Source organism: Vitis riparia, chromosome 7, assembly GCF_004353265.1.
Source record: "Vitis riparia cultivar Riparia Gloire de Montpellier isolate 1030 chromosome 7, EGFV_Vit.rip_1.0, whole genome shotgun sequence".
Classification (NCBI taxonomy): Eukaryota; Viridiplantae; Streptophyta; class Magnoliopsida; order Vitales; family Vitaceae; genus Vitis; species Vitis riparia.
This window is the reverse complement of record NC_048437.1, coordinates 1,898,863-1,924,810: the sequence shown is the minus strand read 5'-3', so window position 1 is coordinate 1,924,810 and position 25,948 is coordinate 1,898,863. Positions and strand designations below refer to the sequence as shown.

At 33.7% G+C, this 25,948-nt stretch overlaps 3 protein-coding genes across 4 annotated transcripts; 1 reads left to right on the top strand and 2 right to left on the bottom strand.

Moving 5' to 3' along the window:
- The first annotated feature begins 3,208 nt into the window (after window positions 1-3,208).
- LOC117918979 (protein DOG1-like 4) lies at window positions 3,209-4,196 on the top strand. Its single transcript, XM_034835979.1, has one exon. The coding sequence runs from the start codon at window positions 3,210-3,212 to the stop codon at window positions 4,068-4,070; it is 861 nt and encodes a 286-aa protein (XP_034691870.1). The 5' UTR covers window position 3,209; the 3' UTR covers window positions 4,071-4,196.
- A 91-nt stretch (window positions 4,197-4,287) lies between these two features.
- Window positions 4,288-4,677, bottom strand: LOC117919314 (ATP synthase subunit alpha, chloroplastic-like). The gene has a single exon (XM_034836476.1). The coding sequence runs from the start codon at window positions 4,675-4,677 to the stop codon at window positions 4,288-4,290; it is 390 nt and encodes a 129-aa protein (XP_034692367.1).
- Window positions 4,678-8,188: 3,511 nt separating this feature from the next.
- LOC117917949 (cyclin-dependent kinase E-1) lies at window positions 8,189-25,116 on the bottom strand. 2 transcript variants are annotated; one of them, XM_034834432.1, is made up of 16 exons: window positions 24,858-25,116; window positions 23,377-23,487; window positions 20,934-21,037; window positions 20,811-20,853; window positions 20,617-20,715; window positions 19,574-19,643; window positions 18,420-18,514; window positions 18,246-18,279; window positions 18,059-18,143; window positions 17,812-17,889; window positions 16,846-16,893; window positions 16,143-16,175; window positions 15,405-15,516; window positions 9,030-9,248; window positions 8,882-8,951; window positions 8,189-8,612 (listed from the first exon to the last, which is right to left on the bottom strand). In XM_034834432.1, exons 1-15 carry the CDS (start codon window positions 25,101-25,103, stop codon window positions 8,883-8,885), a joined length of 1,446 nt encoding a protein of 481 aa, XP_034690323.1. In that variant the 5' UTR covers window positions 25,104-25,116; the 3' UTR covers window positions 8,189-8,612; window position 8,882. The 2 variants fall into 2 exon arrangements, 1 of the variants encoding a protein (XP_034690323.1); XR_004651791.1 differs by lacking the exon at window positions 8,189-8,612 and having other exon boundaries at window positions 8,940-8,951; window positions 9,030-9,253.
- Between the last annotated feature and the right edge of the window lie 832 nt (window positions 25,117-25,948).

The following is a 25,948-nucleotide window of genomic DNA, read 5'->3' as shown; positions in this document are numbered from 1 at the left end:
TGAACTAAAAGAAATACAATGAGAATTTTGACTTCAAATTACTAATACACAAATATGTTTGCACTTTTATTTATCAATGAAAATGAGAAATAAATTTAGAAAAACATATAAACAATTTTATTAAATTTAAATCCATTTATTTTACGTCCCCTCACTTTTTCTCTCGTAATTTATCCGACTTCCACACTCTCAACTCAATATTTTTCTCATATCCTCTTCAAATAAATCTTTATCAACATGTTCTCATCCAAAATATTTTAATTTTGTTGAAAAGAGTTTCAAATTCCGCATATTGTACTATATAAAATATTTATTTATGTTAATATCCTGATGTTATTATTTCCTCGTATAAGAAGAAAAATTATTAAAAATATCTTTATAAATATTTTAAGTTAAGAGATATAAATGAATTTTTGAAAAGTAATAAATAAAAGTGTGAGGAAAAAATATAAGATACTTGCACACATGTAAATACAAAAAAGTGAAAATATAAGATATTTTAATTGATTAATTTATACCTAATCTCTAAGATATATTGAAATGATTCTCCTTCATTCGTAAATATGATCATTATTAACCTTATCAAAATTATATTTTAAATGAATTTTTATCTTTATTTTATATTATAATTACAATTTTTGGCCCATGTAAACATATTTTTAAGAGGGTCTAATTATAATATGAAAGTGTACTTTTGAATATCCATTGAAAAGACATTATCGATCGTATTTTTATCAGGTTACCATTTTACTTCTAAGGATTTGGAAATCCAATAAACTAATTTTTATATGATTGCCTAAGAATCAAACAATATTATTTTAATGGTATCTTCAATGATGTTTGAAGTATATTTTGAAGTCATGTCTCTCAAGTGAAAGCTGCTCGCACAGCACATGCAGACAAACTGAATGACAGAGATATATGAAAGTGCATTAATTCTCAAAACCACCCACCAACCCATAGGTTTTCTCTGACAAAACTGCTTTCCCTTCCACACTCTGCTGCTGTTTATTGCTCGCGCTTTCGTTTTTGTCCCAAGCAAACCTTTTCCCATTAGGCCACCATTGCCAAAGGAGAAAAAGGTCCACTGAGCTCTAACCCATGAATTCAATAAAAACTCCACCCCCCCTATTTTTTGAATTGATTTTCTTGATAAGAAAGATGCAATTAATTAATGTAGACTATAGATAAAATTTCAAAAAAAAATATACAATACAATGTCATAAAAAAAAAAAAAAAAAATCATCACATAATAATAATAATAATTCTATCAAATCAAATTATGACACATGTCAAATGATCCTAGGCAAAAAAATAAGACATCAAATTAAATAAAAAGATGAGAATTTTAGTAATTAAAATATAATTATCAAAATAAATAAAAATGATAAATTTGATAAGTATAAAAGTAAACATAAATTTTTATTAAAAATAAATTAAGAAGTATCCAAATATATTTGGTATATGTTTCAAAATCTTCCTAAATATTATCTTTAAATATGGAATAATATTTACAAGAAATATGGAAGACTATTCAAATATGTATCACTTAACCCCTATAAATAGAGGTGTCTTTCTAACTTTTAGAATCATATTAGAAGATATTAGTAGATAGAAGAAGATTGTCAATGCTAAAGGTTTGAAGATTTGAAAATATTGAACTTTGAGTTAAAGAAATGCGAAAGTTTAAGGTGAAGCATAAGACATGACATGAAATAGAGGCAATGCCTAGAATAATGATAAGTATTCATTTAAATTAATATTTAAAAAAATTAAAAGTAATTAAATTTAATAATATTTTATTCTCCTAATTTAGGAATTTTATGATATTTATTATTTATTTATTTGTACTTTTCACAATACATTCTTATATAAATTTATCAAAAGAAATTATAAAATTTATTGTTTCTTTGTTAATTTATTAAACTCTTCACAGTATCAGAGTTAGGGGAAAAGGCTCGAACTTGGACCTTCTTCACAAGTGATCAAAATGCTATAAATTACTTTACCTACCCTCATAAAACATGTCATCCTATTAAAATAAAAAATAAAAAATAAAAATAAAAATAAAAGCATATGCATTGTTCTAGCTTTCCATAATTGTTTTTTCTATTTTGATTTCAATTAAGTTAGACACCACAAATTTCCTATTATAACAAAATCAAATCATCATTTTAGTTTGTGGCGTCAATATTCTCCGTCATCTTATAAGTAAAGAAAAACCTTTTGAATAAATTAAGGATAATAAGGAAAACAAAATTTCTATCTTGTAATCCTAGTTGTGGATAGACAATGACAAATTTGTAACTTCATAAGTTTCTGAAACTATAAAAGAAGGCATTGTTAGCATGATCTTTGAAGTTAACATGAGTAATTACTCTTTATTATAATTGAAAAAAGAAACCTAAAAAATATGTTGAGTAAGATCTCTTGAAGAATATTTAAGAGACTTAAAAAATGTGTCAATTCCATCACAATCAAAAGCTAATTTTAGATCAAATCAAAGTTAATGAATTCACATATGACTTAAGATAAAGGAATATTATAAAAAAAAAATTTAAATCAGTAATTTAATATTTTATTAAGTCTTTGTCATGTCTTTATACATCCATATTTATTTATACTTCGAGAAGTATATTAACAGGAAAAAAAAAAGGAATGATAAAAAAAATGATAAGACAGAATATAAGCAAACATGTGACAAACACAAAATTAAAGAATATACAATAAAAATAATAAAGATAATGCATAGAATCATGATAAGAATTTACTTCCATCAATATTTTCATAAATTAAATATTATTAAATATTAATTAATATTTGATTTTCTTAATTTAAAAAAAATATTTATTTCTCTTAATTTGAATGTATTGATTAATTTGTTTTTAAAAGTTTTTAGTACATTTTTGTATAAATTTTAGAAAAGAGATAATAAAATTCATGGCTTGTATTTTCAAAACTACCAACAAAAAGTTAAAAAGTTTGTCGGGAATGATAGAAATGAGATAGTGTTGGGAAACGCGCAACAGCGCTCGTACTGTTTACCTGTCAATTAATTATATTAAAATCAAACCATAATATTATATATATTGTTTTCCACAAGTTGGCTGAAGATTTTCTTGAATGGCCCACTGCCGAAGCCGCAATTCCGCATTTACCATCTCACCCTTGTCTCCAACCGACTCTCTCAGAGCCTCCATAAAAAGGGAATGAAGCATGGGCTTCATCTTACGTCCCATTTTGAGGCTTATAATAGACGGCCGTTAACTCTGCTAGAAGCCAGCTGCCTCCTCCCCACATACATGGCCTCCTCCCCCGCAAATCACGAAGGCTTCGACAAATTCTTCGAAAGCTGGCTCACAGAGCAAAACCAGCACCTTCAAGAGCTCATTTCTGCGTCCAGAAACAATCAGCACACTGACGATTCTGATCAAATCCTGTGCCCTCTGGTAGAACGCGTGGTCAGCCACTACGATAACTACTACCACGCCAAATCCCTCTCGACAAGGGACAACGTTTTGTCTATGCTCACCCCGCCTTGGCGATCTTTATTAGAGGACGCCTTCCTCTGGATTGGCGGGTGGAGACCGAGCGTGGCCTTCCACCTGCTCTACTCCAAGTCGGGTTTGCAGTTTGAGAGTGGACTTGCTGACCTGATCCGCGGGCTGAGCACTGGGGATTTGGGCGATATGTCTCACGAGCAGCTCTGCCGCGTGGATGAGTTGCAAAGGAAGACTATAAGAGAAGAGAGGGAGATGACAGAAAACATGGCTAGGATTCAGGAGACGGTGGCGGACTCCAAGATGGTGGAGCTGTCGGAGGCAGCCACGGAGGAGGGCGGCGGTGGAGATGATCTGGGGGAGAGAGTTGAGTCAGCGCTGAAGCATAAGGAGGAGGGGTTGGAGGAGATGCTGCACAAGGCGGACGATCTTAGGCTGAGAACACTCAGGGGCGTCCTGGACATTCTCACTCCGATGCAGTGCGTCCATTTCTTGATAGGTGCGGCGGAGCTCCACTTGAGGCTTCATAAGTGGGGTAAGAACAAGGATGAGCAGCAGCACCACGTCTAAAATATGGGACCAATTAAATGGAGGTTTTTTATTGTGAAATTAAAAAGTTGCTAAGCCCTAAGTCCTAAGTGTCACATGGATGTTTTTATCTTTTCTAAAGTTCAAGAAAGAGAGACGCTTGATTTACTCCTTTGTCTTCACTATGACCAATCGTTCATTTTAGCTTTAATATATATATATATATATATATATATATATATATATATATATATATATATTATAGAACTTCTTGGCATTTGAGGGTGTGGCTTGTTCCAATGTTATTGTGAGCTACTTGTTTCATGGCTTTAATTTGAGCCGCGGATCCTACTCTGGAGACGGAAATACCCACATTAATAGCAGGCCTGATTCCAGCATTGAATAAATCGGCGGATAAGAATATTTGTCCATCTGTAATGGAAATTACATTCGTGGGAATATAAGCCGAAACATCTCCCGATTGGGTCTCAACTATTGGTAAAGCAGTCATACTTCCTTCACCTAAAGAAGAACTTGATTTAGCGGCTCTTTCCAAAAGGCGTGAGTGTAAATAAAAAACATCTCCTGGATAAGCTTCGAGCTTCGCGACCGGGTGATCTTCATAATAGAAGCTCCAATAACGAATCATTGGTTTAACTGAATAACTAAATAAAATGGATAGACCTTTCTCTTCGTCTCAGGTCGATGGATCTTCTCAATTGGAAGATCCCCTATATGGATAATACACATTCCAGTTGACCGAGCCTAATTCTAATTGTTTTGTTCCGAAGCAAAGATATCCACGGGGCGGTTCGTCCTATTCATATGGTTGAACCTTATCTAATTAAATGGAAAATTTGTATGCCCTCTGTTATTATTGATCTCACTTTGCTGATCATGTTAGGATTTGAGCTTCACAAGTCAATAGTTGGTTTTGAAGTTTGACAGAAGCTTAGGGCATGGGAAATGATAGAAAAAAAAAATGTTTGAATAGTGGTGCTGATTAATGCCAAAGAAGGAGAGGTGCAGATTGGTACCAAAAAACTACTCTTTTTTCTATGAGGTCTGCATGCATGCAGTTCTGTTTGAATGCTGCTTTGTCCGAATGCGGTGTGGCGGAAGGATTTGCTTTGGAGTGCTGAAATAACATAAATGCTCATCATCCTGATCTTGTTTGTCTACTTTATTCATCGTAGCTGTTTTCCTTTTTATCAGTTTCTTAGTACCTAAGAAAGGAAAAAACCAATTCAGATGATAGGATATGCCATGAGCATCTTTGTTCCCACTCGAACCTCAATTTGGTTTTCTTATAACATTTCATAAAAACTGATCCCAAGTTTAACATTGCAAATTCTATGCTACTATCGAATATCTACCCTTGTGTGTAGTAATATTGGAACTATTAAATAAAGGTAAATAGAAATAAGACTTAAAAGGGTGTTTATTTTTTTAATTTTTTTAGACTTTAAATTATTTATTTTTCTACTTTTTCATGACTTATTATAAATTTTTTTATTGAATTAAAAAACCAAAATATTTAATTTTTTTTTTTAAATGGAAAAAATAATATGTTAGATTTTTCTTTACCTTTTAATATTTAATAAAAATAAAATATTATAGAAACAAACAATATAATACTTAATATTATTAAGTGCTATTTAATTTTAAATTTTATTTAGAATTAAGTAAAACAAACAAACACGTTAGCATTGCAAATTCTATGCTACTATCTAATATCTACCCTTGTGTGTAGTAATATTGGAACTATTAAATAAAGGTAAATAGAAATAAGACTTAAAAGGGTGTTTATTTTATTAATTTTTTTAAACTTTAAATTATTTGTTTTTCTACTTTTTCATGACTTATTATAAATTTTTTATTGAATAAAAAAAAACATTTTTTTTTTCAAATGGAAAAAGTAACATATTAGGTTTTTCTTTACTTTTTAATACTTAATAAAAATAAAATATTATAGAAACAAACAACCTAATACTTAATATTATTAAGTACTATTTAATTTTAAATTTTATTCAAAATTAAGTAAAACAAACAAACAAGATCAGGATCAAGAATTTGTGCAAATGGCCAACATTAGGATGAAATGAAAGAGTATAGTTCGAGTGAACCAAGTCATTAGGTGGACAATGGGTTATATGTGGTGGGTCTAGGTTTGGTGAACTAGGATAGAAAGTATGGGCATGCGAAATTGGAAATTGGGTAGGTTAGTCAAGGAGAGACCAATTGGAGAGGCTTGTGTTTGTGACCCTATCTTCCCATAATGAGAGAGTTTGAAAGGGTAATTTTGATTCCATAAATGCAACATGACGAGAGATAAAAGAGTTTATGGGACATAAGATCAAAGCAACGATAGACATTAATTATGTTCTATAGAGTAACTAAATAACACATAAGGACAAGAACGAGGATCAAGTTTGTAAAACGTATGGGGATGAAGCCAAGAGTAACACAAGCGTCCAAATACTTGAAAATTTGTGTAATTGGGATGTTTCTTGAAAAAAAAAATCAAAAGGAGATGAATCACCCATGAAGGTGCTTCAGCATTCTAAATAAAATTTCTATTTTTTCAATTTGTTAAATAACCAATTTCCTTTATTCTATTATAAAATATTCAAATAATAGTTTATTTTCAAAATGATTATATTTTCAATTATCATACAAGTCCACTTCATACCTTTTACATCATTATCTTCAATTAACCCAACCATACTTATATGCTTAAATCTAGGTTTATTCTATAGCAATCTTGATTCTTCAAAGACAGTATAAATAATAGGAAATACATAGAATCATAAAACCAGAATGAATTGAACAAAATTGTCAACTTAATATAAATAACCTAATGCACGAACATTTTCATAGAATCTAAATCCACTTACAATGAGGTTGGATAATTTGAATTAAACTTATGGGAGTCTCAAGTAGTTTCTACCTTTAAGGCGCATGATCTCCATGGATTTCGTTACTAGTCCAGACAGTATAAATCTAGGTTTATTCTATAGCAATCTTGATTCTTCAAAGACAGTATAAATAATAGGAAATACATAGAATCATAAAACCAGAATGAATTGAACAAAATTGTCAACTTAATATAAATAACCTAATGCACGAACATTTTCATAGAATCTAAATCCACTTACAATGAGGTTGGATAATTTGAGTTAAACTTATGGGAGTCTCAAGTAGTTTCTACCTTTAAGGCGCATGATCTCCATGGATTTCGTTACTAGTCCAGACAGTATCCAGCATAATACATTCCAAATCCTAATAATGCTGATCCAACTGATATTATTCTAAATCCTGATTATGCAATAATCTAGATGTGTCATGGCAGTGGTTATAATTCCTCGGCTGAAATATAGTGTTTTCTTGAACAAAATTGTTCATCAAATCAAGGCTTGAAATTCTTAAGCGAAAGAAACGGTCTTGATATTAATTATTCATAAATTTATTGTATATAGTCTAAGAGTGTGTTTAGCAATAATTTTATAAGTTGATTTTAACATTTTTAATGTTTGAAAAATAAATATTTTCAAGTGTTAGAAAGGTTTAAAAACACTTCTCAGAATCACTATCAAACGTACTCTTAGAGCCCATTTGGTAATAATTCTAGGATGTATTTTTAATATTTATAAATTTTTATCATTCAAGTGTTAAAAATGTTATAACTGCTTTTTAGAATTACTCTCAAACGCATTCTTAGAATGTATTTGGTAATGATTTTAGAGAGTGATTTTAGTCTTTTTAACATTTCAAAATTTTTATTTTTAAGTATTAGAAATACTAAAAATACTTCCTAAAATCACTATCAAACAGATGTGTTTGATGGTGATTTTAAAAAACGCTTTTAATTTTTTTTAATATTTAAAAAATTTATCTTTTAAGTATTAAAAATACTAAAAACACTTCTTAGAATCATTGCTAAAGACACTTGTTGAACAAATAATTTTTTATGATATATTTTATTGATACGAGTATTGAGGGTAGTTTTGTTTCTCCCTTGGAAATAAAATTTGGAAATACGTAAACAAAATAAGGAAATGGGTGATGTTAATCCATACTACAAGAAGCTTCACGAAAAGCTCAATTCTTCTTTGCGTTTGAGGGTGACTTGAACTAGCTTCATCTCACATCTCTAAACATCCCTTCAAATCAATGATATGATATTTTCTATTTTCTAGCTAAATTGAAAACCCACTCATGTACAAACACAAGAGGAGTGATACAAACAAATTTTCATGGTTAATCAATTATTCATGTCTAATGTAGACATACAGTGTGGCTCCAACTACTGCAATTTATACAACATGGGCTTAACAGAGTTCTGTCATGAACACCAGCCAGCATTCTTCAGGGATGAAGCCAAAAATGCATTCACAGCATTCGGGCTTTGGCAGAGAATCAGATCCGAGAAGTACTTGTTCAACAACTGCGGGGATTCTAAATGCATCCACCGTCAGGAAGGCGAGTAATTGAGGCAAGCCATCTCAGCCTACTGTTAGCATGTATTGGATGAGTTTACGCATTTCCAGGACAAAACCCTTGTTTGCATGCACCTTCCATCGTCTGAAATCATGAGAACATTGTGTTTCAATTAAAATTAGTGATAAACAGAGTCAAACGGGTAACTTCACTGTAGTTGTAAGGTGATTACAAATACCGAAAAATTTTCAGTTTTCGAAAAACCTAAATTATTCAAATCAGAATGGTACTCTTGACATGTGCCTTCTTTTCAACATGTTATCATCAACAATCAACATAAAAATGTGTAAGCTGTATATATTTAGATGGTTTCATGAGGATATGCAATGCAGGAAGTGCAAGAGCTGCATTACCTCAGAAACGTCTTGATTTTTGTTGCGGAGGGTAGCCAGGCATCCCCATTCCAGGGTCTTTTCTTCTCATCTGTAGCCAGATAATGTAGTTTTAATCAGAAACAGGAACCAGCACTTTGTGACAACAAAAGTTCAGAAAAATAAAGACCTGTTGCTGATGGGCCTGGGCAGCAACACCCCGCTGCATAGGGATACTTCCAGGATTCATTCCACCTCCCATTGCAGCCTGGGATGTGAGATTATAGGCTGACATGCCTTGAGCTGGTATTCTTTGCATCCCAACCACAGGCATTGGCCGAGGAACAGACCGATTGGGCACCACATGACCAGCTGCCATGCTCCCAGAAACTGCATTTCCCGATGATACCTGTGCTACAGAATCAAAACATGAGTTTGTGTACAGCTTATAGAATCATAGCACAAGTAACGTACACATGTGCATGTTCACACTTGATAGAGCAAAATTTTAAGTCCCAAAACCCGTTTTGTTCATACTCCATAGTCAATACTTGCGTATTCACAGAAGTGATGTTCAAGATCAAGAGAGTTACTGTGGAGCTTAACCGACCTTTTCTCTTGTTTGCCACAAAATATATGAGAAGTGAAGTTTAAGATCAAGAGAGTTAATGATGTGAAGCTTTACGGTATGGTCGAATATAGCATGGTATAGAATAAAAGAGAGGATATTATATCATATATCATGTTTGATTAATGATGGGGTAAGATAAGTTATCTAATCACTTATCCTATCCTATGTTCAACCAAACATGGGATAGGATGAATGGTAGGATATATTATCCACCCTCTTTTTTTATCCCTTCTATATGGGATATATTAGTCTTATGTTAAGATATTGGGTATGCATATCTCATGTATCATAAATTTATTTTTTTAATCAATTTTTTATTTTTATTTTTTTTATATATACTCATTTTACAAAATAAATTTTTTTATTATAAATTAAATTTATAGTTAAAAAAGAAAAACTAAAATAATATATATAAAATAATATTAATAGATGATATATGAATTATTTATATATATTGAATAACATTAATATAAAAAAAAATTATTTATAAAGTTTATAAATTTTAACCATGAATATTGTTAAATATAAGAAAATTTTCATTTTTTTTAAATAGGAAGTATTGGAATGCAATATAGTTGTCATTTTAAACATTAAAAATAAAACATATTCCTCATACTATTTTTTTTATTCATTTTACAAATTAAATATAAACATAATATAACATAACATATCTCATTGAATATACTACCTTAAAATATCATGTCCATAGGATATGTAGATCCAAGGATATCATTCTATGGGATATGATATCCTTGGATATACATATCCTATCCCACCAACCAACATAGCCATAGTATAGTAGGAGATTGGATTACATCTACACAGTATTTAAAATTATTTTTTCATATGTTAGTTTCTATCTTGTAATCTGTTTACATTCCTTTAGAATTTGGACTAAAAAGATTCCAGTTTTCCTCTTTTCTTTTCTTTTTCTAATCATGGAATCAATGCATATTGCATCCAAGACCTACAGTTCCCATCAGGATTCTATCTCTAGCTGGATGATAAACTGCAGCTACTGTCCCACAGGTAATGACAGACTAGCTCACTTTTATTCTTTCATGAGTTCAAGATAAATTCAACTCTTTCACCTAGAAAGAGTTTGTGTTATTGGTGAAGAGCAAGTCTCATTGTGTTCCCTCACACACACACACACACACACATATATGTTTGTATGTATATATAAAGATCCAGTTCCATGTGATGCCCAAGCAACCTAAAAATTTTGATGAGGTGAAAATGGAGAAAATAATATGTAGAAAAGCAACACATTAACATAAATCGACATTCAAGACTTCACCAAACCACAGCCAGAATCAGGAAACTTTTGTTGGCGTGGCTACTGCCAAAATAGACAAATCCTTTCCTGGAAAAATCTAAGGAAGACAGTAGGAAAATAGTGGATAACTACAAAAATTACAAATATATTTCCATATAATCAAAATAGGATTCTGGACCAGGACAAAATTCCCAAACCAGTGTTGACAATTCATCCCAGAAAATACCAATGACAGTCAATTGTGTAGAAGCTGGCATCAGTGGTATCAAAAAGTTTTAATCAATATAAATACGAATGTTAAATAAGATTTCTTGGAAAGTAGCTACCAAGTTTCTCAAATTTTGGAAACCAAAGTCCATATTAAAAAAGAGACCAACTGTTTTTCTCAGCTTTCTTTATATATTGGCTCTGAGTTTTTATGGAAATTCTGCACGGTTATCATGAAGCATTTGACTTGCCCTTGAACTGGGATTTCAAAGGCTTGTTCCCTGATCATTAGATATCACATAGAATTATTGTGATTTTTTATACAAATGATCAACACTGGTTTCAGAAAATTCCAGTCATAATCCCAACTTAGTTTGATTGCTAAATTTAGATTTTCTATTAAATTTGACTCAAAAAATAAATAAATGGTTCCATAGCTTTCTGTGTCTCTGATACGAAGTAATATTATTAGATTATTTTAAATTAAGAAAAGATTTTATAAAAAACTTTTCTGCTGACTGGTCAACATAACCTTAATGACCATTAATTGGTCTCAGTGAGGAGCATTCTGAAATCAGTTTTCTTTCCTAGTTGATCCCTGACATCATAGTATGAATCTATTCTATTTGGATAGTTTAGATGAGAACTAGAAAGTTACTAGTCAATCTGAAAAAGATAAATAAATAAAAACTTCCATTTTCACAATCCGTTTTCTAATGGATCATGGATCAAACTGTCAGTTGTGGATCAGGTCTTGGGTATCGGGTAATGTGTCCTTTGGACAGAAGGGGAAGCTAAGGGATGAAATAGTCTTCTAGGGGTTGAGGCAAGTCCCATAATTCCTTTCTTTACTTTGACCAGCACAATTGAGAATCTAAGATTTGGTGAAGGGTTTTCAGGTTGGGAGGGACAGTGTGAAATTTGCTGATTTCTTGTTTGCTGACGATTACATCTTTTTCTCTTCAACTTATGAACTAGAGTTAGCCAATCTTAGATTTATTCTAAGAGTTTTTTTTGATAAGCAAGCAGAATATATATATAAGAAAGGCAAAGAAGCCTCAAGGCATACAGGAAGTATACGAGGCTACCACCCCCTTAACAAAAAAACAACACGACCCAAACCCTATTTGGAGGCTAACCACTCCAAGAAACCTAATAGGGAATTCGACTCCATATCCATGTACACTTTAGCCCACCCCCATACACTGTATACAAACGAAGTTTTTAATTTCTGAAAAACCAATACTCCCCCCTTAAAGGCTAGCCTATTCCTTTCCTTCCATATAGACCAGAAAATGAATAACGGGATTGATTTCCACACTTTTTTCCTTTTTCTCCCCACAAAAGAGCCTTTCCAACTCCTAAGGACCTCCTTTACAGAATTTGGAAAGACCCACTGTCCACCACACAACGCAAGAATGATGTTCCACAACCCTTTTGCCACTGTACAATGTATTAGTATATGATTGATTGTTTCCTCTTCGCACCCACACAAAAAACACCGATTAGGTAAATGCCACCCTCTTCTCTGGAGCCTATCCAAAGTGAGGACCTTCCCCCAAGTAGCTTCCCAAGCAAAAAAAGCAATTTTGGTTGGAACTTTGTCCACCCAAACATTGCTATGAGGAAAATCCGCTCCTTGAGTATTTGCCAACACGTTATATGCTTTCTTAACTTTAAACAGTCCACCCTCACCTTTCTTCCAATACACCGAATCATCTTCCGAATTTACTCTATAATCCCTCAACACAATTAAGAGATTGCCCACCAAGCCCAACTCCTAGTCATTAAAGTCCCTTATCAACCTTAAATTCCACCCTCCTTGACCCACATTCTGGTCCCAACATTCCTCCACTGTGACATTTCTATGGGCAGCCTTGGAGAAGAGGTTTGGGAAGCCTTGGGACAGCACATTGTTACCGCACCAACGGTCAGTCCAAAACCTTATTCTGTTGCCTTTTCCCACCTTGAAAACCATATTTTCCCAACACCAAGTGGACTCCTTCAAGATCTCCTTCCAAACTCCAACTCCAAACACCCCATTTGCTTTCCTTGTCCTCCACCCAAACTCCTCTTGCCCATACTTGGCCTCAATCACTTTTTTCCAAAGCTTCTCCTTAGCACGCGCATATCTCCAAATCCATTTGCCAAGGAGGGCTTTGTTCAAGATAGCAAGTTTCCTTAGACCCAACCCACCTTTTCCTTTATCCGCGCACACCATCTCCCATTGGACTAAGTGAATCTTGTTCCCTCCATTGGCTCCACCCCACAAAAAGTCTCTTTGAAGCTTTTCAATCCTTCTTGCCACTGTCTTAGGCATACGAAATACCGACATTTGATACAAGGGTATGCTGGACAATGTACTCTTTATAAGAGTAATTCTCCCTCCTTTGGATAAGTATTGACGTTTCCAAAGAGCAAGCCTTCGCCTCATTCTCTCCTCCACCCCATCCCATACGTAAGAGGCCCTATTTGGCGCCCCAAGGGGCAGCCCCAAATAAACAGTAGGCAGCTGCCCCACCCTACACCCAATTTCAGCCGCCATTTCAAGAACCCCTTCCACCTCCCCTACCGGAATTACCATACTTTTGTCCAAATTAATCTTCAAACCTGAGGCTGCTTCAAACCAAAAGAGGATCCAGCTCAGATGCAATAACGCCTCTTTCTTTGCCTCGCAAAAAACAATTGTATCATCCGCAAACAGGAGATGAGTAATATTGACGGCCTGCTCTCTTCCTCTCCTTATCCTGCAGCCATGGATGAAACCCCCTTCAACAGCCCTTTTTGGTAGTATTTTCAGTAAAAGGATCAATCTCCTCCTCAGTACCATGTCTAAGTTCAAATATCCATCAGGAAACCTTGCTATGACAGCCCCCGAGGCTGTAAATGACCCTTTAAATACCTAGGTCCCCACTTGGAAGGTATAATCCTAGAGCACTAGGTTTTGGGACCTGTCACCAAGAAATTGTCCAAACACTAATATGATGGGAAAAAAAATGCTTACTTTTCCTTGGAGGCCAAAATCACTTTAATTTTGTCCCACTAGGCCAGTATTTTAGTATACACTCCATCCACTTCCCCACTTGGAATACCGCGGTTCTTAGAAGCATCAATGACCAAGAAATAAGGAATTTTATTAACCAAAGATATATAAAAATAAAAAACACAGAGAACAAGGAAGTATGTGCTTCCTTCAAGAAAAAAAAGAAATAAAAGCAAATCACAAGACAAGATTATGCTCCAACAAAACCCAGGATGAAAATATCGATTTTGACAAATCATTAGTAATTTGATTTTACGGATATATCAGAAAATATCGGTGGATATTTTGACACAAAATATCAATAGGTGAAAATTGATAAAAATAATTCATAAAAATGTTGGAAAACTCAAAAAATGATAGAAAAAATAGTAATACATATATTGAAGTTATTTTAACAAAAAAGAAAAGATATATGTTGAAGGATATTATGCATTTAGTTTGGATATATAAAAGAATATAAAAGAAACATATATATGTCATATGCATTTTATTAACCAAAAGTGTGGTTAGTAAACTAGCAAGAGAGTTAATTTCCAAGTGCTTGAACCATGGTTCAAATCCTAGTAGCAGTGAGTTTGGATTTGTGATTTTTAAATATCATTGTGAAAATGAATCCCACACAAAATATGGTCATATTTAAATAGGCTAGGCTGGTTGGCACACATTGTTAAATCCTTAGAGTTCTAACATTGAAGGGAGCATTGAGGTGGCACCGATTTTTTGGCGATATTCCCAAAATATCGGGAAAAATATCAGAATATCACCGATAAATCAGTGAAAAATGGGTTAAAAATTCAAAAAATCGGATGGTTGATATTTCCATCCCATGTATCGTGTTGGGACTGCCCAATAGTCTATATTTCGACGAAATATCAGTGACATATCGCGATATTTTTGCCTTTTAACAAAACCACACAGTCCATTGGAAAGAATTCTCCTTCCAGTATCTCTTAAAAATCCAACTGTCAAATAAATCACTACTAAGGTTGATCTTTATCGTGTAATGAGTAAGCTCATCAAAAAGAGGGAATAAGCATCAGTTAAGTTCTATGCACAAAATAGAGTTTTTCTCAAAGACAACCCAGGGGCATGAGCAAGAAATGAAATTCACTTCGCCCTTTCAGGTTTAGTGATGCCCCTTTTTCTATGTTCAACATTTAAATAGCAGCAGGAAAAAAATAAACATCTTTACAAGAAAATATTTCATACAACAAGACAGTCATGATAACTATCTCATAAACCTTCCTAACAACAGTAACAACCAAATGATGATAGTAACAATAATAATAACAACAATGATAATACTAAAGAGACCAACTTAATTTAATCAAGAACACAGGCATATTCATGGCTTAAGTTTAAAATTTTTCAGCTTTTCAAAAAATTTAAAATTGTTCAGACATACCGGTTGAGAAGTCTGAAGGCTAGTTGTTCCTTCAAAATCTGTAGTTGTGTCCACTGGACGAGTAGGATAATTCATGACTTTCTCCGCTCCTGCTTGGCTAGGTACCAGTGCACTGAGCATTGATGTTTGATGTTACATTCACCTGGTCAAAGTGAAGGAAATATGGGCGGAATATATGCTTCACAAGATCTACTAGTAGATATCTTCTTAATTGTGATCTATGTAGCACAGATGCTTCTAAAGGATTCATGTCCATGTTGAACAACATTCCAATACACCCAGATACGTATGGCAGCCCAAAGTGTCAAAAATTTTGATAGTCTTTCTTGGTATTGTACATGTTACAAGCTCTGAACAAGTCAAGACATAATTGGTTTGGCATAATATATAGGAGTGTGTAAGCATAATCTTTTTTATTAATATATTTTTTAATTTATCTTCAAAGTTAAGCTAATGAAATTGCTATTGTACAAATTAAGATGAATTAATCAAATTACAATGTCATATTCACAATTCTACACACAGACACACTCCAAATGTCCTTACCTCTACTTACATATGCATGTACATACACACTATATGCCCTTGCCCCTACTTTTTCAGGATTTGCCGTATTAGAGTCCTCATGTGTTGTTTCATGTCCACATTGCAGGGCATTGAAACTTAATAATGGTAACTATAAATGATTATGTGCAGCACCATGGAAAACGGAAGAGAAGAGGGGAGCAGAGAACTTACTTCTTCCCTGGTAAAGGTTCACTACGAAAGTACCTGAAAAGTAACACAACTATGATTGCTTAGATGACACTACTTGATAAATCAAAACAGTATATGAATATCTAACATTTGCCCTTGAAAAAACCACAAAATATATGTCATTAATATCAGGAGGAAAACACCAAGTTTCCAACTGCGATAGTTTTCTGCTTCTCAACATAATTCCAAGCACTCTAAACAGATAAATGAACATATTGCTAAACATCTCAGTTTTAATTGTTTCTTATTGCATTATCCCCACTGAAATCTAGTCCCTCTGCTTCTTAATCAACATGTCCATCTAGATTAACCATCACAAAAACTGGACTATTCTGTTACTCCTAGTAAATGTCTTCATCTATACTATTATGAAGCAAAAGGCTAAGTATAGTCCCTCACCCTCTTACATTATCACCCCTACAATTCCCACTTGGGCTAGCACCTCTACTCTATGAAAACTACAAGAATAATATCTAAGTCATCTAAAAAGAATGAGCAGCAAAAAGGAGGAAAAAATGGAATCTTTAAAGATTGCACTTTAGACAGCATCAAAAGTGAGGAACATCCATACTCAAATCATAAATTTATTCTATACTATGGTTTGATATGGGTACTATTTTATAATTAAACAAGGACCTCCATTTCAGAACAGTTGAGCAAAATAAATTCTGGTGAGAAGTCATACTCGTGGTCTAGAGCTTGTGCTGCCGTTATTCGCTTTCGAGGATCATATCTGCAAATAAGATGCCCCTGACTAAGAAGAGCTTACTTGATTTAATTCTAAAAAAAGCGCAAATCATATAAGATAGCATTATGGTGAGATACGTGGTATTCAAATAACTACAATCGGAAAGTCCAACAAACCACAGATCACCCATTCCCTTGTACTGGTTTACCAACTTTGGCCGCCCATGAATAAAAATGCTTTCATTCATGAAATGACTGGTAACTGCAATATCACATTAGGTGAATGTTGTCCCTGTATGTTCCTTCTCATTAAGTACACAGCTGACAACAAACTCTTGAATTTCATTTTATGTATATGGAATTAGGGCATTTCATTATGAATTTTTCCTCAGCAGAGTGAACTCCAGAACACCAACTCCCAATCACTCTTAATCATAGTTTTCAAATTCACCACTAGTTCAACTTGTAGGACAGGACTGATTTGGAAAAACTGAACTGAACCCATCTCCAACTCAAGAAATTCAGGCCTGTTTTTATACCAAACTTGAAATATGTAGTCTAAAGCCCCAGAAAAATAACTGAAAAGAATAGCCTTATAATGTATTACTGTTTTTCAGTTTGAGAAAATATGGTCATGAATCTGGAGAAAATTGGAAAATTCTGGGAATTCAGGAAGTTTGCACCAAATTAAAAGAACTGAAAGACAACCAAAATTCAGCAATTTATTATAAAGCAGTAGCAGGCCAGAAAAATTTTCAAATCTCAAGAAGCAAAAGATAATGGTCAAGATAAACCTAGAAGTAAAAAAAGGGTCATCTAATAAATGTTGCTTTGAAAAGTTGCCTCATTGTAATCATTATATGCATACAGTATACATGAACTGCTTTGAAAAATTGCCTCATTGTAATTATTATCTGCATACAGCATACATGAAATTCCCATAAATTCAAAAGGAACTACATACTCAAGCATTTTTGAGAGGAGATCATATGCAGGACTCTTCGGAGAGAGATGAACAACACTATAAAGCCCAGGATTCTCACTGTCAGCAGCACAAGCCAAAAAAAAAAGCTCATGAATCTATTAAAATATAAAAGAAATAAACCCCACAATGGAGGCAATCCAAAATTTGATATTTAACAAATCAACTCCTAAAAAGTGAATGGAAGATAAATATAAGTTTACACAAAAAAGAAAAATATAAAACTTACTATTTATGCCCCTGAATATGTTGTACATCTGATTGCCAATGAGGAAGATTCACGAGCGTTGGCCACTTTTCTTGTGTGGGATGACCTGATGTAGTAATCAATTATAATATAGTTCTGCAACAAATTCAAAAGACAAAAAATGCCTACAAATAAAGGGAAAAAAATAAAATGAATAAAGCTTTCTCACCTAACACCCTGAATATTTTATCAAGTTGATCAAGCTGCAAGAGTGTGAATTTATATCACTAAACAGACAAGAAACTAATACAGCAATACAATCAGAACCACACATCTCCAGAAAGGAAAATTCACACCAAGAGACAAAAACTGTGAAAGATCGCACAAAAAACTAATACTGTACTTGAAAAGGATTTGGTGTCGCTTTGACTTCTGCCCCTTGAAATAAAGGCTTCAAAGTCAGAAGCTCAGCAAATATGCATCCAACAGCCCACATATCTAATTGCAATTTTAAGGAAGCATTGTTTTCTTAAGTCAAATACAGTTTATCAATAACATTATCAAAGACAAGGTAAATTTGAGTCCCATCCCCTTTTTCATCTGCGAATATCAAATAACTTAAATAACCCTGCTTACATGTGGAATGATTTAAATAACCCCTTTCACTATTACCATTCCTCTTATGTTAAAGATATTATAAATATATAAATAAATAACTACACAAAAGTGGTCCATAAAAAACCCCTTTAACTTCTTAACTTTTTCCGCAAATAATTCCTATCATCTTTCACTCAATGCACATAGCCTTATGGAAAGGTCATCAAGAGAACCCCAATCTATGAGCTCTGTTAAAACCAAACTTTCAAGTTCATCCACCAATGCATGCACAAATCATTGTGTGGAGTCCCAACATGTGAATTCAGCCCTCAAATTTTGGTGCCCTTAACTCATGGCAACAAGTGCCCAGACAACCGCAGAAGTCACATTTAGTGTACCAACACCACCCCGTCATGGATAGTTTCTACCCAAGAGTCCAATGGCAAAATTTTCAAATTCACTTTATTCATGCCACTTTAGGTCTCTATCTTTCTTCCATTCCTATAGTACTACCTTATCAATCTGATAAAGCATATGGAAGTAACATATCCAGCTATGTTATGAAAAATATGCACTGCATTAGACCCACTTTCTGTGGTGCATCTGAGCAGAAGATGAAGCATTGCTGTAGCAAAACACTAAAACTGAAATCTTGGATATTGCGGCAGTAGAATATGCAGTCCTCATCATACAATTACTACACTACAAAGTATAGCCTCAACTACCAAGTAGTTTTTCAAGGAACCAACCTGGTTCCATAGTTTATAACCACTATTCTTGAAATTTTTTCCAAGTACCAATATCTACAGGATTTTATATACAGTATTAAATATGTGTATTATATGCCTTAACAAAATGTTGTCCATAACTCTTAATTTTTAACAGTATGCATGCTCAAGGAACCACATGGTAAATCTATGCCTTGTAATAAATGCAATGTGAACTTTGTGTCAAGGATACCAACAGCGCTAGTGTAGTGCTTTGCCCCAAGTAGTAACTCAGGGGCACGATACCAAATGGTCACCACCACCTGCCAGAAAAGATTAGCATATAAATATCTTGCTCAAAATTAAACTACTATATTCCATAAACAAAATCAAGAACCAAATCACAAATCAAGCAACCAGTACATCACAAGAAAAATAGAGCACTCTGAATAAATGCAAGGATCTTTTCATGCAACACCTTTCCTTTTTTTTTCTTTTTTTCTTTTTTTCTTTTTTTATTGTGCACTCTTTTTCATAGGAAAGAAACATTTCGTTAAGGAGATAAAAAGAGTATAAAGAAGGATGAACTATCCTTCAAAAAAAAAAAAAAAAAAAAACACATAATAAGATAATAGAACCTCAAATGTAACAAAGTAACTAAGAGCCCACTAAAGATGCAGCCTTATTGAACTTAAGAATCCAGCCTTAACAAGGTAACTTAGCTTCCTGATCCTAAGAACTTAAGGATCCCTTTCCATATCTATAATCTTAAGAATCCACGAATCCCATGGCCATGGTCCTCCCACAACATGGAGAAACTAAAGAAAAGGAAAATAGGAAGATCTCCTTCACACATAGATTAAAAACATGCGAACCAGCCTTCATGTTGTCTTCCACATGAACTTCTATACCATGTGTTATCACCATTCTCGTGAGCTATCCCTCAGTAGAGCAATCAAACTTGTAAAAGAGTTTCTATGTTGGAAAGGAGACAGACGTGTGGATGATGAAGTGGCTAGGTTTAGGGGGAGATACAAAGGGGAATTGGTTGACAATAGTCCTCACAAGCTTAAGCTCAAATCAGATAATTTGATACCTAAATTCCAAGACAAGAATGTAAAAGCTTTGGAGTTCGTTGCTTTTGACCATCAAGTGGATGTAATCAATGATCTTTATAGTGCACCACCGATTCACTTAATACTTGCTTGCAAAACAACATGAAGAACCTTATGCAAAGCAGAATACAGGTTGATACAAAACAATAACAGTGACTAAAGACACAACTGTGCCTCTCACCCCATTATCAGATAGTGGCTTCAGGGGTGCTTGGTATATTCTTGCAAGCCCAAAATCAGCAATTTTAACCACTCCCTGTTCATCTCCCTCACCCATAACCTGGCACAAAAATGAACAAAAACTAGCATTACATTTAACAAACACTATCGTCAAGAAATTGTCACATATAGAGAGTTATGGCATAAGAATTGTACCAAGATATTTGATGGCTTTAGATCTCGATGAATGATCCAATTACTGTAGCCAAAGTTCCATATAAGTTCATAATTAATGGTGATACTGGGCATATCAATCAACACTGCACAAATAAGCCTTACCTGTGGAGATAGTTGAGCCCATTAAGCAGCTGCCAAAGCAATGACTTAACAGTGTATGGATGGATTGGATTGGTCACCTTGTCTCTATGGTGTCTAATGATTTCCTGTCATGCTCGAAAAGAAATTAAATGTCAAAATATGGTCCTATGTTCAGAAAATTGACAATGTGATTATCTTTACAGCTGCATGGTAGTTCTTCTGCTGAACGACTCAGGGACTAAAATCAGTTCTTGATCACAAAATAAGAACCAAAAAAAGGGAAAAGTGAACATTTGAGTGCATGAAAAATATGGATTACCAAAGAGGTTGAAAATTGAAAGAAGCCAATATCTGTTATTTCTGCCCTTTTCAGAGACAAGTCAATGGTTGGAAGTGTTAGTTTCAGACATGGTGTCAGCAGTCGATACAAATTTTCAAATAAACACACATTTTTACTGGTAGGTGCTTCCATGTGTATATAAGCACTTTTCTAATCTAAGAAGCTAAGCCACCAAACATGTTGGAGTAGAGACTTCCACCAATGACTGATCAGAAGCAACCTTCTCCAATGATCTCCAATCAATCAGTCCAATCAATGACCATGAATCAATAATCTTTTATCAGGTATGTGGTGTTTCTCTCCTTCTATATTACTCACTATAGTCTTCTTTCTTATTCATATTGGTTTGTCAATCACAAATGGATATCTGGATTTTTGTATTTTTGCATTGCTTTGATAATTGTGACTTTTTTGGTTTGGTAGACTGGTAGGAGTTGGTTTTTCCTTTTTCATGGAAACAAGTACAAACCAACCAAATATTTGATAGAAATCCCAATGGGGTTATTTTTGTAGCATTTAACATGAGTTTATTATGTTTCCATGCAGATAAGCTAACTGGGCTGATGATTCATTTTCCTGTAATGAGCATATATCCTTGGAGCTGCGTTAGATGATTGAACATGCTTTTTCTGCATGAACTAGTGCCAAAATATGATATGAGAAGTGATATGGATAAATGACCAATTTCATTTTGTTCCATGTAATCACATGTATTGTTTTTCAGTCCTATCAAAAAGCTGCTGCATTTTACACCCCGCCTAGTTTCCAGCAGCATTGTTTTCAACTTTTAGACAGGGAATTGCAGGTGAGTTTTCTGTATAAGCAGATATACATATAACACTTGCATGTAAAAAAATACCAAAAAAAGGCAAAAACCTTGATACATAGGAAGGATACAACAATTACCCAAAGAAAAAACCAAAAGAAAAAAGAAGCTAAAGCAAGGGCCAAAACTAAAGGCCAGACAGGCCTTATACCAACCACAACCTAAGAATGAAGTCTAGAAATGACATACAATTCTTCCCAACAGATTTCCTAGACCATGAGGACAAAGGCTCAAGGAGCTGGTCTTCCAAAACCAACTGTCACAGCTCCAACCCATCAAAGATTCTCTTGTTCCACTCCCTCAATGCATCTAAAGAGAGGCTTCTTAGACACTGAAACCATGTAAAGGATCACATATAGGAATTTTCTCTTTGATTGTGTCTTGGTTATCACTTGTTTTTCTTCTTTCTTCTAATATTTTTGAGGAATCATTTTTAGGAGCAAGATTTTGAGGTAAAACCTAATACATTTATCAAGGTCAGCAGCTAGTTGTTAACTAGAAGCTTAAGCTAATGAGTAACTGAAATCTGGAACTCAGCCCCTAACACTATGCATATAACTAATTAATGTATATTTAAAAAAAAAAATTAGAATACCTCATAGCATATTCATGCATCCATTGATTTGAACACTTAAGTATGATTTGATGTCCATGAGATTGATAGAATTGCTGTTTGAATCAATCCATTCTAATTTGGCTCTAAATTCAAACCCCTTAAAATTTAGAATTGGTGGGTTGCTTTAGATATTGGCACCTAGTAGCAGCAAAGTAAAGTTAGAGCTCCATTATTAGTTGTGAATGGACTGAAATTTAAAAATCACCACTAACCTAAAAACATCTGAATCACTGACGTTCATTTGATTATAGAAGGATAGACAGCTAAAAATATCTTGTGTTGTGAACCAAGCATTAGGCCTAAGCAGTTAACTGTCAAGATGTCAGTCTAGTGGAAACTACAAATTAAGTTTTTCACATCAGGTTCTGTTTTGAAAGCTGGGTCAACTTCGTGTTGTCTGTCCTTTCTCTTTTCCTTTCCCTCAGCTCCTTATAATCAAATTGACCATAAAGAAATCAAACGAGAGAACATAGACTTAGCAAAGCAAGAGTTAAATTAGGATATGATAATTTGCATATAATTGGAACTCCACAAGCATAAGGACATACACCCATTTTAAACACTTTCAAATCTACAATTAGTTGTTAATCAATTGGTCTAACACTTTAATCCATGCAATAGGCAAGAGAAAATAAATGAATAAAAATCCTAGAGACAAATAAGAATATAAACCAATACTCACATAAAGGTCATGCTCCGCATAGTCGAAAGCCAGATAGAGTGACATGTCTGCATGATTGATATGCACATTCACAAGCTTCACAACATTCTCATGGGAAATTTCACGAAGCAGCTGCATGGAAGCATAAGTTTCTTGAAATTACAATCAAAGCACCAAAAACATCATAAAAAATTTGTGGACAATGAGCAACATTGACAAAAATACTCCCTTTGAAAGGTGAGAATAATTCAGAAAAGAAAAGGAAGTAAAATTTTTAATCCTAAGTTTTATATTTTTCCAGTTCCCAATAAAGGCACAGTTGAGTAGAAACCCCATCTTCCAGGTTTCAAATAATGAAAAAATCTAAGGCTCAAAATTCTAATTCTAATCTTTCCTACATTTTGTTAGCAACCAATCAGGAGCACAACAAAATCAAAACATCTACAGGAAGAAGAAGAAGAAAACAGTAATTTCACATATGGCATCTATGTGCCTCTTAAATTTCAAAACCATTAACCTTTTCCATTTACATGAGTTCTCTTTTTGGATGAGAAGAAAATCTGGGCAAATAAAAGAAATTAGAACTTTGACAATGTGCCATGCAGATTTGGATTTCAAAGGGACCAATCAGTTCATCTACGCCAAATAGTTAGAAACCAAATCATTGGAAACCTAACAGACAATACTATGACTCATTTGGCAAGGGGGAAAGGCTTAGGGGAAAAAGCTCCTGATCAGTTCTCTTTTATTCTTTCCGCAGTTCCTCGCGGAAAATAAACCGAAAGGAAAGAAAACAAAAAATTCAACAAATGCCTCCCCCAACTAAGCCAAACCCAAAAATAATGCACGATTAGAAGTACAAAGATGAAGAATTAGGCACAATTGCTTCCATTTGGTTTGCGCGCAGTTTCTCAAGAACCAGACACAAGCTGACCACAATTTCACGGCCTGCAGTGCTTGAATTGGTTTATGGCAATAAATTTTCTAGAGACTTCATCGAGTTGAGGGTGCTTTGAAGCCAAACGAATACCCCTAACACTCAAAATACTCCCTGATTCCCCAATCCCTTACTCAGAAAAAATGTATAAGAGACCAAAATAACTGAGGAGAAATGAAGTGATTTCACAAAACGAACGTAAAACCCTAATAATCAAAGCACAACCCGCTTGGTAGGTTGCGGACAAAAACGTTGTCTCGAATTTCTTGATGACAATTGACTAGACTTTTCTGGAATGAGAATTGGTTGACGTTAGGTTTCGAAGGCCAAATGAATCAAAGGAAAAAAATAGCTGTTTCTCCCACAATTTTGGTTGCCGAGAACAGCCCTTACTTTTTGAATCTAAACGGATGCAAAACCCTAACACCCAAAACACAATCTTCCATTTGATGAAACTGACGAAAATTAAACGTGATCATATCACTGGTTAGATTACTGAGAAAAGTTTATCAAAACCAAACAGAGAAAGAAAAGAAATAAAAATAAGGAGAAGAGGAGTAGAGACCATGATTTCGCGTATGGCTGTGGGGGAGACCCCATCGCCATCCTTGGACTGTTTGAATTTCTTGATGGCAATGGACTTGCCCCTGTTGGAAGGGGACTTGGTCCTAGCCAGGAACACCAGCCCGTATGTCCCCTCCCCTATTTTCCCTATCAGATCGTACTGCTGCAACCACGCGGGCTTGTTGCTGCCGCTGCCGCCATTGCCGCCCCCTCCTCTGTTGCTCGTGGCGGTGGTTCCGTCGCCCATCCTCTTCTGTCTGAATGGGACACAAGGCTCTGGGTGGATCTTTTATTTATATAAATATAAATTATAATCATTTATTAATCATCTTTCTAACTCTACTACTAATCTATTACCTATTACCGAAAATGTAACATACCAACCTTTTTTAGGCCAATAGGGTTGAGCCACATGGCAGGCTAATGAATAAATTAAAGAAAACCAATTCTTCAGTTTAGGTTAATCAACCAAGCCTTTTTGAAATTTTTTTTATGAAGTAGAAAAATAAAGAAAATTTTGGAAAGAGAAATGGCAATTTATTTATTTTTTTTAATATAAAGTGATAAACCCAAGAGGTAAAGAAAAAAAATTTAATTTAAAATAAACTAAAAATTTTATAAAAAAAATAATTTGGTTCTATAATTTATAAATAAAGGAAAAGTAAATTTATTTTATTTTAACTTTGAATTACTTTGAAAAAATTGGATGAATATTTGGAGTGTGAAAAGCAATATAATTGGTTTATGTAGTGAAAAAAAATGTTGAATAATTTCAATGAATTGAATAGTAAATGAAATTAGATTTTTTTATAAAAATGGGAAAAATAGAAATAAATTTAAATAAGTATATATTATTTTAAAATTAAAATAGTTATGTATTAATTATTAACTGAGAAATATATAAATAAATTATTTTTTAGCATTTAAATTTACTTACACAAAAGGTTGGTTGAAATATTGAAAATACAATAAATAAAAGTATAACTAGTAACTTGCTAATTTTTTAGCAAATTTTGATTTTGAATTTTTCGTTTATCCATTAAATACCCCTAAATGTAATAAAGTTGTCTAAACAGTATTCAAGCCATATGA

What these genes read in the sequence shown, in the direction of transcription:
- LOC117918979 (XM_034835979.1), top strand. Translation starts at nt 3,210, where the DNA reads ATGAAGCATGGGCTTCATCTTACGTCCCATTTTGAGGCTTATAATAGA.
- LOC117919314 (XM_034836476.1), bottom strand. Translation starts at nt 4,677, where the DNA reads ATGATTCGTTATTGGAGCTTCTATTATGAAGATCACCCGGTCGCGAAG.
- LOC117917949 (XM_034834432.1), bottom strand. Translation starts at nt 25,103, where the DNA reads ATGGGCGACGGAACCACCGCCACGAGCAACAGAGGAGGGGGCGGCAAT. An exon ending in ATGCGGAGCATGACCTTTAT is followed by an intron (nt 21,038 to 23,376) that starts GTGAGTATTGGT and finishes CGAGCATGACAG; the next exon opens with GAAATCATTAGACACCATAG. An exon ending in CTCCTCTCAAAAATGCTTGA is followed by an intron (nt 16,894 to 17,811) that starts GTATGTAGTTCC and finishes TCTTATTTGCAG; the next exon opens with ATATGATCCTCGAAAGCGAA.